The 19,939-nt window shown below is 37.1% G+C and overlaps 1 protein-coding gene across 1 annotated transcript in view; it reads left to right on the plus strand.

Annotated features, from left to right (window-relative positions):
• MYBPC3 (myosin binding protein C3) overlaps positions 1-19,712 on the plus strand; it is a 58,215-nt gene extending 38,503 nt beyond the window's left edge. Inside the window, exons 24-34 of the mRNA XM_048949888.1 lie at positions 340-528; positions 2,491-2,625; positions 3,748-3,915; positions 5,213-5,301; positions 9,053-9,248; positions 12,961-13,100; positions 13,767-13,926; positions 14,468-14,604; positions 16,468-16,654; positions 17,618-17,658; positions 18,135-19,712. Of these exons, the coding sequence (XP_048805845.1) occupies positions 340-528; positions 2,491-2,625; positions 3,748-3,915; positions 5,213-5,301; positions 9,053-9,248; positions 12,961-13,100; positions 13,767-13,926; positions 14,468-14,604; positions 16,468-16,654; positions 17,618-17,628 (1,412 nt within the window). The 3' untranslated portion in view covers positions 17,629-17,658; positions 18,135-19,712. The remainder of the gene's footprint in view (positions 1-339; positions 529-2,490; positions 2,626-3,747; positions 3,916-5,212; positions 5,302-9,052; positions 9,249-12,960; positions 13,101-13,766; positions 13,927-14,467; positions 14,605-16,467; positions 16,655-17,617; positions 17,659-18,134) is intronic.
• Positions 19,713-19,939: the final 227 nt, after the last annotated feature.

Here is a 19,939-nt window from a genome sequence, read left to right on the forward strand (position 1 = left end):
CACACCTTTCACCAGCAATGATTTACTACTTTGCACACATCTAAATAACACTGCTAACGCTGAGTAAATTAGTATACCATGTAAATAATACTGAAGCCTAAGAACAGACACAGACAATTCTAAGTGAGGTGTACTCTGAAAAGCATAACTGTTCAGATAAGAACAGCAGACAGAAAGATAGTAATAAAAAAGGAAAATTAAGGAAAATACCTGAACTTCACACAACTCAGTTATATGCAATAATGTTTGTCTCTTTATGTCATAGAAAAAAGTTGTTTTTTTTTCCTGCATGTGAAACAATTTGCAGTTCTTTTATATCATAAGAGATATCCTTTTCAGGCTATATTTTAGAGAGAAAAAAGAAGAAGAGCTATCGATGGATGAGGCTGAATTTTGACCTTCTAAAAGAGCTAACCTATGAAGCCAAGCGAATGATTGAAGGAGTAGTTTATGAGATGCGGATTTATGCTGTGAATTCTATTGGCATGTCCCGGCCAAGCCCTGCCTCACAACCCTTCATGCCAATTGGTGAGTTCTATCACGCTCTGTTCCTTCCAGGAAAAAAGAAGACAGAACAATTTTCACCTCTTCTATTCAACTGCCCTTACGCTTAAAAAGGACGTGTTACAAAAAAGCTATTCTATGCTTAATCAGCTTTTTCCTTTGTCATCTTCCTCTTCTCCATCTCTCATTTCCCTTCCTGCAAAGCACAGAGGTTCCAGTTTCATGAAATTGCTGATGAACATTTAGTTGTTATAATTAGAAGTGCGAGAGTCAAACTGGATCTGGAAAGGAGGAGAGCTAATTGACAGAAATTTGCCCGTCCCTCTCAACTTCCCCCATTGCCTTATGGGTGCAAATATCACAGTATCCCACCCAGTACTCCCTTAATCCTGGCCCCCTCTGCAGCCAGAAGGATAGCTGATTAAGAAAATATTTAGGGAATGATTTTCTATAAATAATCCACCCCATCGCAGCAATACAGTGTCTCCTGCAACCTCTGAGCCAGAACAAACTAAGAGAGTCCTCAGGAAGCCTCCCTGCTAAGAGCTTTAGAAAGAAGAGCCACAAAAATACAACTAGCTGGACATTAAAATGACAAGAGTTGCTAAATCTACTAACATCAGTGAAGGGGGACAACATGCTGAAGGAAATAATGCAAAAGCAAATGATGCAGTGAATGGGTCAGAAGGAAAGGATGCACTGCAAGAAGGGTCTTTTAATTCTGGATTTCAAATACAAAACAGCTGGTCTGCAAGAAAAGAAGGCAACAAAAAACCATCAAGCGGAGCTACTGAAAAAAAAGGTCCAAAGTTTTCATGGGATAGGTAGAGTTTGACTTGATTAAGGATAAAGTTCACACTTACTGCTTCAGAAAAGAGGTTTGGGGTTTTGATGGTGTATACACTGTGTGGATGCGTAGGCTCCCAGCTGCCTTCATCTCCTGTTTCTGGTTCACAGTCCTTGATTCCATTATTAATATGAAAAATATTGACATAACTACAGAAAGGAAACTGGATTATATGTATTTTTTGCAGTTACTTCAGGAAGTAAGATCAATTTCAATCCATAGCACAATTTATAATTCTGTATTTATCTATGAAGAATTTTTAATAGGTAAAATCTCTCAAGATTATTCAAAAGATATTTCGTTTAGAATATATACCTATGCAGAGTATATCAAATTTCTTTCATTCTTAATGATTGCTTTTATTCCATGCATACTAAGTACTATGTTCCAGTAATTGCAAATGTTATTTTGAAGTTATCTTTCTGTTTGCTCTTTGGAATCAATGATTTATTTGGTAGCTGAATTTGTGTGTATTCACACTTTGGGATTCTCCAGTAAGGGCTTTTCTCTTTTCTTTTTTTGTTAGTAGACAAAAGTCATATTTAAGAAGATTGAATCTAGCCAGTGGTCATTCTGAACTATGGATTTCAAAGGAACTATGAGATTTCTGTTCTGAAAATATATAAACTAGCTATATGTCAATGAATTGAAGGTTTTTCAGCCCAGTATTTTTTTTCAGATATGTCTCTGTTACAAATGAGCAAAGCAGAACTAATGTTTCAGTAAACATGTAGTCAAAATTTCTGGCCACGTTCTTCACTTCTTGATCAAAACAAATTACATCAAATTTAACCAGTGATGAATTTTGTCTAACTACAATCAGGGTGTAAATGCAGCACACAAATTGTATGCATTTGGATTTCCAAACAAATGCAAACAAATTACTGAAGACCTCTAGATTTCTGCTGGTAATTTGATTGAGCCTTTTTGTTCTGCTCCCCATTACGGGAATCTTATGCAACACTTCTATCAAATGAAGTATTAGTAGTTGCATTTTTACAGCTGAGTTTCAGCTAAATTCATTTTACTAAAATAGAGGTAGTACATAGTTCAGATACTAATCATAACTACTACAGCCTTTGAATTCTGACAGCAACATTCCTGTTTCTCGGAATTTACTTCTAAATGTTGCCTTACAGCTCCTCCAAGTGAACCAACACACTTTACAGTGGAGGATGTCTCTGACACCACTGTTACCTTGAAATGGAGACCCCCTGAACGGATTGGAGCAGGGGGATTAGATGGCTATATAGTGGAATACTGCAAAGATGGATGTAAGTAAGCACAACCAGTAGCCAGAGGCAACTAAATATTATTAAAATACTGCAGCTGCAATCGTTACACTGCAATATTACAACAAATAACTGCATCCAGCATCACTAAATTTGAACTCTAACCTGTGATTAATATCCTTGGCATCCATCACCAGATTTACCTGACGTGACGCTAAAACCATGATAGTCATATCAACCATATCCTCATATTCAAAATCATCATAAACTTTGATAAAGAAGGTACTAACAAGAATATCAGTGTTGCTCTATAGTCACTCTGATACTTCTGTCGTACTCAAATTGTGTATTCTCTAAAACCAATACAATACCATGACTGTAAGGAAATTAGGCAAATTTGCAAGTAACTGTTACCTCTTGGAATAACTGTGGTTCAATAATAAAAAAAAAAAATATGACTGCATCATATCTACAATGTTCAATGGACTGTATTGTGATGCTACAATATAATACTCATATTAAAAAAAAAAAAAAAAAATCAACTAACAAATTTATAATTATTTCAGCAATGGAATCTTCTCTGACAGGAAACTCAATTATCATATAACCTTAGCTAGGGTTTTTACAGGGTGTAATTTATCCAGAAGTCATTTCTAGTCTTTAATGAGTTCTCATTATGAAATTACCAGAATCTTTAAGTCATCATCATAGAAGCATAATTTTATTGGTAGTATTTCTATGACATTAGCAAAACTTAGGAGGCCCTACAAACTTTGTTTTACAGCATCAAATGAGAAAGTAAGAATATATTCCAAAAATTATGTGCTCTGGACACCCACAGAAAATATGCTTCAGGAAAAAATGAAATTGAGGCTTCACTTTCTAGCTACTTCCAAAATGCTTCCCTCTCCATCTTCTGCTAAGAAAATATATGTCAAGAAACCCCACAGCCCTAAGCTCTGTGAAACAATGCTGAAGAAACTACCCAAAGTTGATCCCGTACCTGTAGATCAAGAGTTCTCTTCCAGTTCAGTGTGTTCCATTCTAAGTGTGGTACTGCAAGTTAAATCCGTTACCTCAATACAAATTTTCTTTCAATTGTAGACAAGGCATCAGTTTAGAAAATTAATAAGATGTTACAAAATAAAAATCCTGTACTTGCAGCTGCAGAATGGACTCCGGCTCTTCCTGGCCTAACTGAGCGAACATCTGCACTGATTAAAGACCTGGTCACAGGTGACAAACTTTATTTCCGTGTAAAGGCTATAAACTTGGCTGGTGAAAGTGGAGCAGCAATAATCAAAGAGCCCATTACTGTTCAAGAGATCATGCGTGAGTATTCAGATTGAATAAACCTCACTCATCTATTGTCTACGGTCAAAATTCTAATTGTACACAATGCAGAAGAATCCCAGGTCTGACAAGGCTGTGCTGCCTTCTGAAAACAACATCCAAACAATTCTGTCAGTCAGACTTTGTGCTAAAAATCTTCTGAACCAGAAAACATTGCCATCCTGTCCAGCTATTCAATTTCCAACGTGTAGCTGTTAAAACAAAAATGAAACTTGCAAACTCTGTACTTCTCACCTCAGATAATGTCATTGTCAGCATTTAAGGGGCCAGTTTTTAATATTTGGCTCTCTGCTAGGAAAGCTGCTATATTACTGCAAAACGACCACATTCACTGAGGCAAGAGGTCTCTTCAAATGAAAGCAGTTATCTGAACTTGATTGTTCTGAGTTATTAATTAACACCATGTTTATCACCCAGCGGTAGAGGATTACAAGTCATTTGACTGGAGTCCAAAAGATATCAGTGGCTGCTAATAATGGACTCTTCAGCCTTGACTCACACAAAGTGTCTGTCAGAGTCCCACTAACAGCAAAATGACTCAGTGTAAATGAGAGCTGCGATGCAGCTCAAAACTAAATGGACAAGATGACAGGTACTCCAACTGTAGGTTAATATACTCTTCTAAAAATGACTGAGAAAAGAAAAATGGACACAAGGAGAACATAGAAAGTGGGGACTGAAAGAAAGAGCATGCACTGCTGTCCTTTAGCGAAAAGGATGGTGTGCTATGTTACTCCACACCTTCCACCTCAAAGTACTGTAACTGAATTACCATTGAGAGGTAAAGGCAATTCACTGATTGCTGTACTTTCCAAGTCCAATGTCATCCAAATGGCAATTTGCAAGGGGCTGTTGTAATAACAGAGCAACAGATTAATCGTCACCTATAATTACGTTTTCAATTCAATATACCCCTTTTACTACCTGATAAAGTTCTCCAAAGAAATAAAGTCCACCCAGAAGATTCACATCAAACAGAAGTCACCCAAATCTGCCATTCTGAATAAAACACTGTCTCAGAAGCCCTGCCATCAATGCAAAATGCACTGTTGTAAATGCGTAACAGATTTGCTACTAGATTTGTATCTTGTAGACAAATACATCAGAAAATGCTTAGAGAACTACCTGCTCTGCAACTGTAAGAACAGACTGCACCATTTTCTTACGCTTACAAGTATCCAAGCTCTTCCTCTTCAGTATTTCATCTTATTTGTCCTGTAGGTAATATTTCAAATAATCAAAAGCTTTGTATTAACATCCTGTTGCCTAACTGCAGAGCGTCCCAAAATCTGGCTGCCGCGCCATCTTAGACAGACTCTGGTGAAGAAAGTGGGTGAGACAATCAATATAATGATACCTTTTCAGGTTTGTGCTGTTTTCTATTTACTCACAAGTATTTACCGTGACTTAGCTAAAGTGGTTTCCCTTATGCAAGTTCCCATTGCTCCACTTCTTGAGCAGTATTAATAATCACTCTAATATCAGTAGGGCTTTTTGGTTGTTTTTGTTTGTTTCTACAGTTTCAGTTGATCTTGTTTGTTTTTCATAACTTTTCTTGTCCAAGAGGAAGGATTAACTACTGTAACTGTAGAGCCCTATCTTGTTAACCACACTTCAGTTACGCAAGCTTGTTTAAACTTGTAACAAACAATTAAGCTGATAATTTTGCTGCTTTAATGTCCAAAACGAAGAAAATTTACCCAAAATTGACAAGCTGCCCCACAAGCAGAGAATCTGATGAAGTTTAAGGAGTTGTATTAAAAGTATAAGACACAAATATATCACTGTTTTCCTAATAACCTTTTTGCTCAGGACAGGCTCATCACAGCATTTCCCAAGAGCTGACAGCTCTTCCCCCTCCTTCCCTCGTAGCCCTAGCTACGTATGATATGTCCTAGGTATGTCCTTAGTTCCCCGGGGCCAGCACAGGTACATGTTGCAATTAATCCAACACTTCACTTAACTTGATGTATCATTAGCTGTTGCCAAACAAAGAGGATGAACGCAGAGTCTTCTCTAACTCTCTTCAGCGAGGACACTGAGTCATCTGTATTGTACTCTGTCATCAGTTTTAACAAAACTGTACTAAACTAATCCTAGAGATTTCTAATCGGCAGCCTAATTTAACTGAAACGAACCAACTACTTCTAAAGTTATTTGAGTGGCTGATTGACGGACAAATCACATGAAGGTATAGTAGACAGACTCCTCTTCCTAAAAAAAGGTAAGGGAAACAAGAAACGCTAAAACCTATCCATCAACACTAAATTTTAGCCTTGAAACAAAGCCACAATTTTAATTCATGATATATACATATATATAATGATTTTTTTTTTAGCTATTCTTTAGCAATTAAGAATTATTAAACGTTTTTTAATACTTAAAAACTTAAGATACTCAAAACTGAGCATCTTTCAGAAAAGCATAGCAAAAATAACATTTTCTTATTTGTATTTTTTAGAAGTTCTTTTTATTGAATGTTTTTTAGTGAGGAAAATGACTAAACAGATACAATTGTAACTTTCAAATTACTAAGAGCTTAAGTTATAAGACTGTGAGCCACGGAACACAGGATAGGACAGGATGTAGACAAAGCATAAGCCAATACCTTCTGTTATTTATAATTTTTCCACAACTCTGTCAAAACAACCTGACTTCTGCGGCCACTACTTAGTCACTTAACACTGGATTTCTATCAACTATTTTGCCACAGTGTCCTGAGCTAAATCCTATTCACAATTCTATCCAAACTTTTGATAAAAATGTACAGAAAAAACACAAGTGCAATATTATTACTAACCTATGCCCTATTTACACATCAGGCACGTGGGATTTCTGCTGAAAGGAGGGGGAGTCAACATATTCTTATATCAAACTCTGCTAAGTGGGCAGATGATTGAAGGGGTATTACGTGTTACTAGTGTGTAAGACTCACAGTGTGACTCCTTGTCAATCATATATATGTGCACACAAAAATGAAAAAGCACTTATATTCGTCCTTCACTATCAGTAGATCTCCTTTGTCACTCACTATTCTCTCACATTACCTGTAACACATTACTGAAATACAACCCTCTGAGATAGGTACCAGAAACGTGCTTTCTATCTGTTTATGTTTTTCACAGCCTATAAATACAAGACTATATGAAAACCAACACTGTGAACACTTGTAATCTTCGGTTACCACTCAGAAAGACCTATAACGAAAGTAGCTGATCAACAACACTAGAATAGCAGCAGCTGCAAAGCTTAATTTATAACTGAGATATCTCAATCTGCCAACGAAAAAGGATGTTACAATTTCTTGTAATCATTTTTGCCAAGATATTTGGGGCCAGATTCTGTGTTCAACTTATTAAATCAATCAAGAACTAGTCAATCTTGTAATCAGCCAAAAAAACCAGCCAAGTATTTGTCTTGACAAATTAGACGTTTAGGCAAACAAAACCTTAAAAAAACCTTTCTACTCATATGGAACCTCTATTTCCATACAAGTAAAACTTTACTCTAAAATTTACCCTACAATAGAGGACTTTACTTGACAGGGTCACCAACAATCAGATATGTATTTTTTTTTTCCCCTCACTGTATTTCCTTTGCCTTGTTCAGGAATTTCTTCTAAAGCTTCCATCTGAAGCTTCCATCTATTATTATTTCTTAAGAATGTTCTGAGAAAACAGACAAGGTGAAGGTATATTAAAACTGGACAAAGTAACCTTATGCCTAATATTTCAGAGCTACAGGTCTGATGTGACTACACTCCTTGACAGAAAATATTAAGAAAATCAGTTGCCAACTGGGGAAAAAGGAAGATCCAAAACCACTGCTTAGTCAAGGTTTATTATTAACCCTGATTACATCAGAGTTAAAGATACATCATCAATTACGATACAACATCAAATGATGCAGAAACCAGATAAATGACTGTTCTTTAAAGAAAGACAATGTTTAGGTTGTTTAGAAGCCTTTTAAACTGCAGATGTGGACAGATCTTTGCTTGCTTCTCATAAAAATATCTTCCTAATATTACATAAAAATTAAACTTTCAGAGCAAGTAGCAGACAAACCTAGAATAAAGGTACATCAAGGCACAGATATTTCTTTTCATTCTGCCTGCATTTCAGTATCTAAACCAGAAGGCTGACTATCATAAACTCCATTGGTAGCCTAAGATACAGACTTAGAAAGTTTATTCCAGACAGCGAATTGAAGAGCCTTCAGAGGCTCTCTTTTACTAGAGATGGAGAGCAATACATATCCTATGTTTGGTGCCCTGAGCTTCAATTCCAGGCCAGCCTAAGTTGACCTAATTCCTGATGCAGATGGTCTTACTTTCTCTCTGCCCAGTCATTTTACCTACTTCTGGTATTTGTAGTGCTGTGTACATTGTTTCACCACATTAATCTGACTGAAACTTTAAAATATACATAGATATTTTCTGCTAGATTGACTACAGAAGCAGTTAATAAACATGATACAGCCCACTTCTGTTTTACTGGGATTTTTGCTGTGGAAACATACTGCAGAAGTATCACTCAAAACTTCTAGAGAACTATTATCTACCACTTGTCACAGAAGCAGCTGAGTGATGGTAACATAAACCACACTAGCTCAATGATTTCACAAAATCATTCTTCACTGTTGAGGTGTGGCAACACTATTTGTCTAGGCTGACGGTCAGAAAAACGATTTTTACCATGCAGGAATAATTATACAATAAGATTTACGCCCCCAGATTGTAACATTTTAACCATGATTTGAAAGATACTGACATTGCCTCGGGATCGAGAATTAAATGTTCTAAGAAAGTGAGTGAAAGGAACAATCAGCTAATTAACTCCTCAAACAAGGATTTCTATTACTTAACAATAATCAAAGTTACACTAATCAACTGTTGGCTTCACAGGTGCCTGGAAAATAGGACAAGACCAGCACAAGCATTATTATTTTTTTAAGCATTTAGAAACTTCACTTTCAGCAGCTTTGCAAGCTAAGTTAGGGTTTCTAGACTTATACAACACTACTAAAAAAAAAAAAAAAAAAAAGAAAAAGATATACCAGAGAAATGAAAATAAAAACCTACTGCAGTCTAAAAAACATTATTTTTTCTCCTCAGGGTAAGCCTAGACCCAAAATAAGTTGGATGAAAGATGGTCAAGCTCTAGACTCCAAAGATGTGGGAATTCGGAACAGCAACACGGACACAATCCTTTTCATTAGAAAGGCAGAACTTCATCACTCAGGAGCATATGAAGTCACTCTTCAAATAGAAAATATGACAGATACAGTTGCAATAACAATTCAAATCATAGGTAAGAACACATCAACATCAGAACAAAGCATATCACACAGTTACCCTGCTGAGGCAATCCAGAGATATGTCTACCACCAAATCCCTTTCTAACAATGGCTGATAGCAGACGACCAAGACAAAGCACAGAGCAGGACTAACATTTTCCAGAATTTTCCCAGCTTGGGATGAGATGCGTCCTAGAGACTTCCTCAGGGAGAGGGATTACCTGTGTGTCCAATGAAAGATGTTCTCTCCTATTTTGTCCAGTCAGTTTTTGAACCTCGATCAAGCTTCAGAATCCAAACATTCTTTTGCACTTAAATTGTGAAATTCTTTACATCCACAACAATCTATTTGGTTCAGTTTGAGTCTCTCTTCTGATAATCTTGTTTGATATCCATGCTATTTTTTTTTTTAATCAGAAAGACAGTGAATAATCATTTAGCACTGCTTCTGTACTGCTCACAAATCTGAAGTCTTCAATCCCATTCCCCTCAGTTAACATTCTCAAGCTTTAAACTCATATTCAATATGACAAATATTTGTGAATATTTGACATTCACAAATACGTCACTCATCTTACCATCTGAATTTGAGAGTTTTGGTATTCTAGAAAATAGCAATCTTGTCTCCAAAGAAAGAAATATGAGGCCTGGAATACACGTACTTTTATTGTGTTACTTCAGCAGATAACAACAGTGAAGTTAAAAGCATGGCACTAATACACCTCTATGGGCATATTAAGAGAGTTAGAAAACAATGATGACAGGATGCAGTCTTTTGAACTTATAAAATTCATGTTTAATGCTTTACTTTGCTAAGAGTGTCTAGGTAGCTTAAGGCTTAGTGGAAGCTTGCTCTCTATTTTATGCAAAATCCAGCCTCTTTGCTAGTGTTATATTAAAGGAATGGACTGCTGAAGTTCCAGTGTTTTCCCCTGGGATTTTGTAAGATATATTCTGGGATCTTGAGCACTCAGATTTCAATAATGTTCAGCCAGAATCATTGTATTTCTCCTTATTACAGCTCTACATAATTTCTTGATAACAATTTTTATTTCTTTCTCCTTCCTCTTTTACACTGTCATCCCAAATTTCCTCCACTGTGCCAACACCTTCTTACAATACGCATTTTTGGGAGAAAAGTATATAAATGTAACTCCGAATTCTTTGAAATGAAAGATATAATGCCTAAAATTCTATAAAACATAGATGGCAGAATCAATATGAAGTAGTGCCAAAAACAAGCAAGAAAGCCATACCAAATTGGAGTGAATGTTTTAATACCATCAGATGGTTCTACTCAGGAGGTGGCTGCAGAACTGTGACAACAAAACAGAGGCCAACCAAAACAAGATAATCCCAGCTGACTTGGATCAAGAACTACACCCTAAATACTAAAATATCTTTCTAAAACCAGTTCAAGATTCTCAATTCTAGCACGTTGCTCCTATAGCATAGTATGAAATGTCTTTCATCCAGTTTGGCACTGTAGAAAAAACACACAAGCATACACAAATAGTCAAAGAGCTTTATATCGAAAATGACTGAAAAATGCAGGGAATGTCATCACAAAGATTAATGCAAGTCCGAGTTGGAAGACAGGTATTAAGCTTGCTACTTCTTGGGCAGCTTGCTCAACTAAAAGGGAATAAACAAATTCCATTTGATTCCAGGCAAAGAACACAAAGGGCTTGAAACATGCAGCTACTTCTGCAACCGAGGCATCAGTTCTGACTCTTGATTTTGTCACTCTTTTGTCAGAGTTATCTCCTTCCATCTCAGTCAACAGAATCAGGTAGTCTGACAGAGAAACAGATTCTCATGCTCATTAACAGTGCAAATTGTGAAAGGACCACACTTCAAGGACTCCATAGCAATTTGCGTCCTATCACTTAGGAAGTACCATCATGATCAGCAGAATGAAGTGACACAGATTCAAAAATCATACCATGAACTTCCTGCTTCTACGGAAAACTTTCTTCCGTGCCATCAGTGGGGCCACTTGAGTCACATTAATCAAGATGGAATCCAAGTAGAAAGTCTCAAAAGCACTGCTGATGGAGTTAAGGTTGGTGACAATTCATCAGGATTTTTGACTGCCTTCTGACAGAAATCAGACCACCTGACTAGCAGTTCTTGCAACAAAATGCACAAGGCAATTTTTGTGAAAACCTTACAAACTTTCTAAACAGGTTAAAGAGGTTAGACTTCTTTTCTTTTCAAAATACAACAGATTGTTGTTGACAGGTTCCCTCATCATGTTTTCAAATCAAGCAAAGATACAACATATTATTCAGCTTGTGCATCAAATGCCTTTCAGTAATCCTGCATTTTCTTGTTTTAGCATGAGTTATGTTCCACAAGGAAAATATAGGTTTCAGATTTAATTTCAGTTCAGAATTGTTTAATTCTGACATAGAAACACCATTTATGTAGGAAACAAGAACTTCAGTACCTACTGTGGTACCTCACAGATGTCCTAGTTGATAGGTCTAAGGGTTATAATAGTGCACAGGATTGGAAAAGATCACCTGGTTACTGAGTACAGTTCCCTATAGTCATTGCCATCATAGAACTTGCTCAAAAGCACTGACTGAGCATTTAAACACCTCAGACCACTTTTCATGGCCCTTCACCATCAGAAATTTAAATGCATGAAAAGTTCATTTATGGGACAGTAAAGAAGTCTGAATTCATGAAACGGTTCAATGGTTAGGAAAATTTCAGGTTACAGCAGTGTAAAATAAAATCGCATATCACAAATTGTACTATAAGATATCTGGCTGGAGTTAAATGATTTTCATTAGTATCCTATTTCTTTTCTTCGTGCTCCCCCCCATCACTGAAGTTGGGCTATGCAGAGAAAACAAGTTATATTAAAGACTCAGAAGTAATTATCAACTACTGTCTCAGCACACTCTAACACTAGACCAGAAAGTTGTTGAGCTGTGTTTGATGTAAGCTATCATCCTGGCTTTCACACTAGCTTCAAAATCCCAGCAACCTCCACTTTTCATTCTGCTTTCCTTGTTATGCGTATTTTTTACTTAGCAATGTAGTCAAAATGGTACAGATAATCATTGATAATCAGAGTGAAGAGAATTTTTATGTGTTTTCCTCAGAACATCTTGCATCATTTACTGCTATTAAACAATTCTAGCAGTCTTGTTTGCTTGACACTCCTAACAATTGGACTGATATTCTCAGTGCAGGACTAGATTCAGTATTCTAAGTATATGTCCTTGTTGGCATCACCTCATCCTACCTGGATGAAACCCCTTCCTTGCCCAGACAGTCTCAAATGTTTGGCTTTCCTTATCGAAAAGGAACACAGGTTATTTGTTATTGTTACTCTCACTGTACCTGAAAGACTGACAAATTGTAATGTTGTAGAGCACATAATAAAACTGTAGCAAAGAGAGCAATCACACTCATCCAAAAATTCACAAGGTTCTTTTTCAACTTCAAGGAAGAGTTTATCTCACCAACATCTACTGTGTTGCCTATATATTTCAGTAGGTTCCAGGCATCCCAGGAAAGTATTGAAAAGGGCATTTGAAAAATTCCCAACTTTCCTGTTTATGGTTTCAACTTCACATAAACGGAGCGTACTGCTGTGGAACAATTATAGATTGCTATCAAGCTCTATTTTTACCCTGCATGGGAGGAAATGACAACACTTTCAGCTGCTGAAGCAGAAGCTAAGTTTTTTTCATGTCTCCTCTCCAGATAAGCCTGGCCCTCCCCAGAATATAAAACTGGCCGATGTTTGGGGATTTAATGTTGCCCTGGAGTGGACACCTCCACAAGATGATGGCAACGCACAGATCTTGGGCTACACGGTCCAGAAAGCTGACAAAAAGACAATGGTAAGCTGCACTGAGTCCTTGCAGTTTTAAGAGCTTAAACACCTTCTTGCTTAGGAATACAGACACCTAATGAAAACAGCTAAATTAATGACCCCTGGTTGTGTGCCCAAAGTGTCCTATGGCACATCAAAGGCAGATAAACATTTAAGATTATAATCTTAAAAGAACCAAAACACTAAGTGGAAAAAAGAAGCATGCATAGCCTGCCCCGTCTCTGGTGGTGACTGGATTGATGCTGTGAAGGTGTTCTGAATCACATTTTTGACAAACACAGAGACAAACTGAAGGGGAGGGAGGAGCTCAGCACTGGGCACCTTAGGGAATTTACTGGAACAAACAGCTTTGTCAAGCAGACTGGGAAATGCCTCTCTCAAGGAAGGTTCCATCAAGCAGATGCGTTCTCATCAGGCTCTCAAATTTAAGTAGGGCTAAAGTGTAAGGAGGTTTTTCTTGTTGCTGTTGTTGTTTTTCCAAAATCCATATATTCATGCAACTACATGAGCCAGAATACAGAAGAAAGCAGGTCAGCTGATCTTCACAGGAAAGAACATTAACGTTCATTTCCCAAGCTGTTAAATACCTGTCTTTTCCTTGTAGTAAAATGATCTCTCCATACCATGTCTGACCTCTTAGAAGTATCTTTCTAAATAGTGAGTTTTGTTGCAGGAATGGTACACTGTTTATGACCACTACCGTCGTACAAACTGTGTAGTGTCAGAGCTGATTATGGGCAACGAATATTTCTTTCGAGTCTTCAGTGAAAATTTGTGTGGATTGAGTGAAACTGCTGCAACTACCAAAAATCCTGCCTATATCCAAAAATCAGGTAACATTTACTATTAAAAACAATCACTACAAAAGCGGTACTAAACTGCTTTTTATTAGAAATAATACGTTCATAAATGAAAAATATAATACTAGTAGATGTACCACCAGAGATATTTTCACTACTAAGTAATTAGCACTCACAATGTATTTTAGCATCAACAGCCTTTATTTAGGCAGGCTTCTGTAGAAACTGAGCTTTTTTCAAAAAAAATACTTGCTCAGATACTTTTCCTAAACTATAATGTTTCCAGAAAATAATACAACTGTGTGGGTACACTTATATTCTAGGATTAAAAAGATTTATATAATGAAGACTGCAGACACAGGTTATCACATTTTTAACATAAACAGAAATTCAATCACTGTGAGAACCTTTCAACCAAAGTATTGCATTTTCAATGAAACTCAGTATTAAAATTTGCTGCATCATTAATGTCAGTGTCAGTAAAGTCACAGAGCTAAAACAACATGGCAGTTAAGGTTACACGACTCACCAGAACTGAAAGCAGTTATTAGTATTTTGTTTCTTTGAATTGCAGGCACCACTTACAAGCCACCTAGTTACAAAGAACACGACTTCTCTGAACCTCCTAAATTCACTCACCCTTTAGTAAACCGGTCTGTGATTGCAGGATACAACGCGACGCTCAGCTGTGCAGTGAGAGGAATCCCTAAGGTACAAAATATATCAACCATCATTGATACAAGCCAAGATGCTGCCTTGGAATTTATGCCAGTTCAGTGTAATTACAGTAACTACACTGAGCAAAAGTACATGTCCCTGAATTATCACCCCAAGAGATAATGGTTGTACACAGAGTATCTTTCCAACTTCTTGGGTTATTTTTCAGCTGTTATGCCTCACCTAGTTCACCAAACACAGTAAACCAGTGAGTGCAATGCGGGTAGAATGGGGTAAACATGTAGATAGGCGATACAGCAAGGAAGACAGAGGAAAGGGAAGGGAAAGACTTGCAGCTTTATGCTAACCTTGCCATTTGGACAGTTTTGCTTTTCTTCTAAATCTCATGAGAGTATTTTCTCACTCTAAACGTAATTTGTTGAAGTCTCTTCAGAGAGAAGAAAAAGTAGATTTTTGTTGTTGTTGTTAGAGTCAGGAACAAGAAGTAAAAACTGTATCAGCTAGGAGTTAAATTAATGTTTGTCAAAAACGGGAAACAGACTTCTTGATTGCAATGAAGGAATTTACCACATTATGATGTAATCATATCATAAATTTAAATGACCAAAAAAAAAAAAAACAAAAAAAAAACCACAGTACCCTTTTCCTTCCCCCTTCAGGCTGCTAATGTACACCTCCTCTCCACCTCCTCTCCACCTCTCAGGCCAGCACAAGGATTTAATAGCTATAAAGCACAACACAAAATTAATGCTTATTTAAATTAACTCAGGAAGCACAGGCACATAAGCAGCTGCAAAAGAAGAGCAGCACAGAAGAAACCACAGCAAGGGCAGACAAAATCCATCTCCCAGCAGCTGCCTCAGGCTACATCAATGATGTAATTATAGTGCTGGCTGAGATGCTCCCTCTCAGTCATCTGATCCTTTTGAGTTTCTGTACCATTGTGTAACATTTTTACACTTCCTATTTTACAGCTGTTCAATACAGTAGACCAAGGCTTTTGAACCTGCCTGCTAGCTCTTCCTTCTACATTAGCCCAAAAAAATACAGTCTTCCTCTTTCAGCGCATCTCATACTCTTGAAGCAGCTTTTCCAGATGCATTTCTGAACTTGCATTGCCCAAATTAACCGCAATGAAAAACTCTATATCTAACAGAAAACTTGGCAACAGGAATTTTTCAGAGCAGCTGATGTCAATGCAAGATTTGCCATTCTGAAAAACTGTAGGTTACCAAGTACTTTAAGTCTATCTCTCTAATATGTGTACCAGTGAACTTGATATAAACAAGAACAGTTTGCCCTAAACATGTTTTTCATTTTAAAAAATGTCATTTATAAAAGACACTGGAATCAAAACACGATGACTAGAGTTGTTTCCGGGCCAACCAGCTGAGCAGGAACTTGATTTTGAGCATTAAAATTGCTAAAGATGTGCTAAGGGTTTGGAAAATCCTTTCCCAGACCTAGACAAGTCACCCCACATTGGCCACATTCTGTAATTCTGCTCTGATAATCTCTGCAGTTTAATTCACTTTATGTAACATAGCTGAAGCATTAAAAAATATTTTAATACGCACAGTGAAATAACCTCTGAAGGAATGGATTTGTAGCCAGGGTAAGGGTTTTTAAGAGTCACACTAATTTGTGGTATAGAGCTACGTGTTCTACATGCTATTTGAGAGTTAAAGAAAATTCTTAACACTTGAATCATAAGCTTCGTGAGTTCATACTTGGAATGAGCAGGGGCGTCTTGAAAAATAATTACTGCTGCAGCGCAATGTGCAGCCCTCACAGTGCATACACTTTTGATGGCTAAACTAACACTGACACTGTTACACTAGCAGTAAATTTCATTTTCTGCCTCCTTTTATAAAATTCTTCTTTTGTGTTCCTCAGCCAAAGATATTCTGGTACAAAAACAAAGTGGATCTCTCTGGGGATGCCAAATACCGCATGTTCAGTAAACAGGGTGTGCTGACCTTGGAGATTCGGAAACCCACTCCATTTGATGGAGGCTTTTACACCTGTAAAGCTGTTAACGAGTGTGGTGAAGCTGAAATAGAGTGCAGACTGGATGTCAGAGGTAATCAGATCGATATTATGGATAACATTAACTCTGCAGGGAAAAACCAACATTAATAGTATTCCAAAAAAAAAAACAAAAAAAAACCACCACCAAACACTGCTGTAACACCGTAACGGGATGGAAACTGCAGCAACAGCATAGTAGCAAAGCCCTAGATTGCAGCAAGTGAGGATATGCTCAAAAAAAAGGTAGTCCTGGATACAGAAACAAAGGAAAGAATCTGCCTACCTTCAGAAAGCCTCAGGGACATAGGGAGCACCAGCAAGACTCCCTCACCTCTACTGCCAACTCTTAAATGAGGTCTGGGAAGGGCTGGATCCTGATTCCAGCCTTTCTGGTCACCAGGTGCATTACATGCAGCTGAGCTCTCCTGGATTGGCCCTGCCTTCCACCAGGTGCTCAATCACTGCTTCAAGACATGACTCAGCATTTCCACAACAATTAGCTAATATTATCTAAATTAGTCTACATTTGTTGATTACACACAAAAGCAAGATGGTGTTTTTCAGGCTAAACTGTTACAAAATAATTAAATTACATGCTAGGCAACACAGGGCTTAAGAAAGATAACATATTTCTGAGTTGGTGTTTCTAAAGGAGATAGCACAGGAACAGAGGTCTATCAGCAAACACTGCATTGCGTATAATTGTTCTAAACTGGTGAGCTGTACTCTGCAATGGAAATTTGAACTTCCACGCTATGACTCCACAGTTACGAGCTGCTAGATAGATGTAAGAGGTAACATAGGCTATGTTGCAAACAATTTCCAGGTGGACATTGATGATTTGTTTAGCACCACAGTAAGGAATATCAACTAAATATTTTCAGTGAAGCCACTTCATTAGGACTATCACAGATAAAAACAACCATGACAGAGATTCCATATTTATGTTCAGCAACAGGTCTCAATTTAAAATTATCTTCCTAATAACTTTTTTTTTTCTTTCCCCATTTTCCAGTACCTCAGTAAGACTGAATTTCAATTCATTCACACAGCAAGGTATGAATCAAAATAATTCAGCCAGATAAAGGAACAACGGGTGCTTGGTTGTATATAAGAATAAACGTTTGTTTTTTGTTAGGCCTAGTGGAATTTTGATTATCTGGGGGTATGCGCACATTCTGATTTCCATTTGTAATTATTATGTAATCACATTCTTACAAGACAGTTTGTTTGGGGTTTTTGTAGTCAATATTTCACAGGTCCCAATCTTCACTACACTGTGCACAGTGTAGAAACCCATAAAACTAACGGAGTACTTTATTTTTTTTCCTTAACTCACTACAAGCACCTCCTCTATGAGACCATTTGCTATTTATTAATGTGAAGAAAGCTGTCATCAATAATATGTGTGCTTTACTTTAACCAAATGTGGTTAAAATTACTCTGCATCTAAAACGTAACATACATTGTAGACATTTCAAACATGAAATTGATGTATTTGACACTAAATCCTTCTCCGTTTTCTGTCTCAGCCCTGGAACGGAATTTGAAGAGATGAAAACCGAAGAAATTAATGAAGGATAATTTCACTTACACTTAAGAGTTCTGCACATGTTAAAAGTCATTTCATGTATAGGTTGCTCCAAAAGTAATGCCTCCTATTTATTTTAATGGAGACTACAACAGATACAAGAGCACAATAATACTATTTGACAGAAAAAAATCTCAGCTATAAAACACTTTTTTTTTTTCCCCCCCCAACGCAGTCACCACCATTAGTTAAGCATTTTTACCAGCAATAAACAAAAGCCTGTATGCTGTGCTCATAACAGTCCACATCACAAGAGGTGACAAACTGTCACTGCTGCCACTACCTCACTGTGCTCACATACACTGTTTGGCTTCCATAACTGTCCAGCAAACGTGTGCCAGAAATGGGTGCCATTTTCTCTGCACAGAGGAGTTCAGTTCCATGCCTTTGCCTTCAGTGGCAGGCGCCATTTTGTCAGACTGGCCCTCTGCTGCCATCTGCAACAAAATGTACTGGGATATTGGTGGGAAGGTTCAATCTCTGCTGCCACACCACCAACATCCACCTCTGATGTCATGGGCTAACATCACAAAATAGGAGGCACTGCTTTTAGAGCAGCCCTCATACAAACAAATTATTTCTAATATTGAATCACCTTTTCTTATATTGATCTCTGGACAGTAGAAAGTAACTTCCAGCTCTTCTGCTTTTACTGCCAACGTTTGAAATATCCACTTCCATGCTCTTGGGCATATATTTGTGTGTCTGCACGTCTGAAACACACCATTTGAGACTCTATGGGTTAGGGTACTACTCTTATTTATACAGGAAGTGGTTTATTTGATAATTACTCACTACTGGTTTTTTAGTTTTTGAAAATACACCCACATAGACTTTCAGGTATTAGATGTTTTTCCAGCCAATCATAGACATCACCCTCATCTACAGAGAAAACATTGTACATCAGATGAAACACTGATGAAACACAGATGAAAGATGCAAAGAAATACTATTTGCACATTAAAAAAAAAAATCAAAAGGCTTGTAATAAATGCAATAATTTTACTGTCATCAGATATCACTGGAGGCTTTTGAAAGTCTATGAATGCTACGTACATTATTGCAGATCATTATGTCTAATTAAGAGAAATTGGGGAAACTCTGGCATTTTTTGTTTCTCACTTATTAGTTTGAATAGGATTTGTTGGGATTTTAGGACCTGCATTAGTTTCTGGCTGGAAAGTATTTTTTCATAAAATCACAATAGCAAAGAATGTGGGAAGATGAAATTAATCCAGGAAAGAGTGTGTTTGGGAAGAAGCAACAGAAAGAGCTAAAGTAACACTATTCCCCTACCTGCAATATGTCAACTGAGAAGGTAAAGCACATCTGACACAGCACATGAGTTACACTAAACAAGCAATTGTATCTTCATAATGAAAACACTTATGTAATGAGATATGTATTTTGGTTATTTTATTACAGTATCAGAACAAGGACAGACCATGAACATCAGTGTCGACATTTGTCTGCAATACACTGCTATTACTCTGCAAATAAATAAAAGTGATGGAAAATATGCAAAGAAGTCTACACTGTTTTGTTCTTTATTCTTCCAAGCAACACTATTATTCTAAAAGTAAGGCATATGTAATACGTAGAAGACAGAGATGTCCTACATCACAAATAATTTTATTACCCACTACTAGAATGTTAAATGGATTTACAGGATCAACCCAGCATCTGTGGGACAACAGCTATTGCAGAGACTGAATTGCAGGAGTTTAGATTACAAAGAAAAGCAGG

The sequence above is a fragment of the Lagopus muta genome, chromosome 6, assembly GCF_023343835.1.
Source record: "Lagopus muta isolate bLagMut1 chromosome 6, bLagMut1 primary, whole genome shotgun sequence".
NCBI lineage: Eukaryota > Metazoa > Chordata > Aves > Galliformes > Phasianidae > Lagopus > Lagopus muta.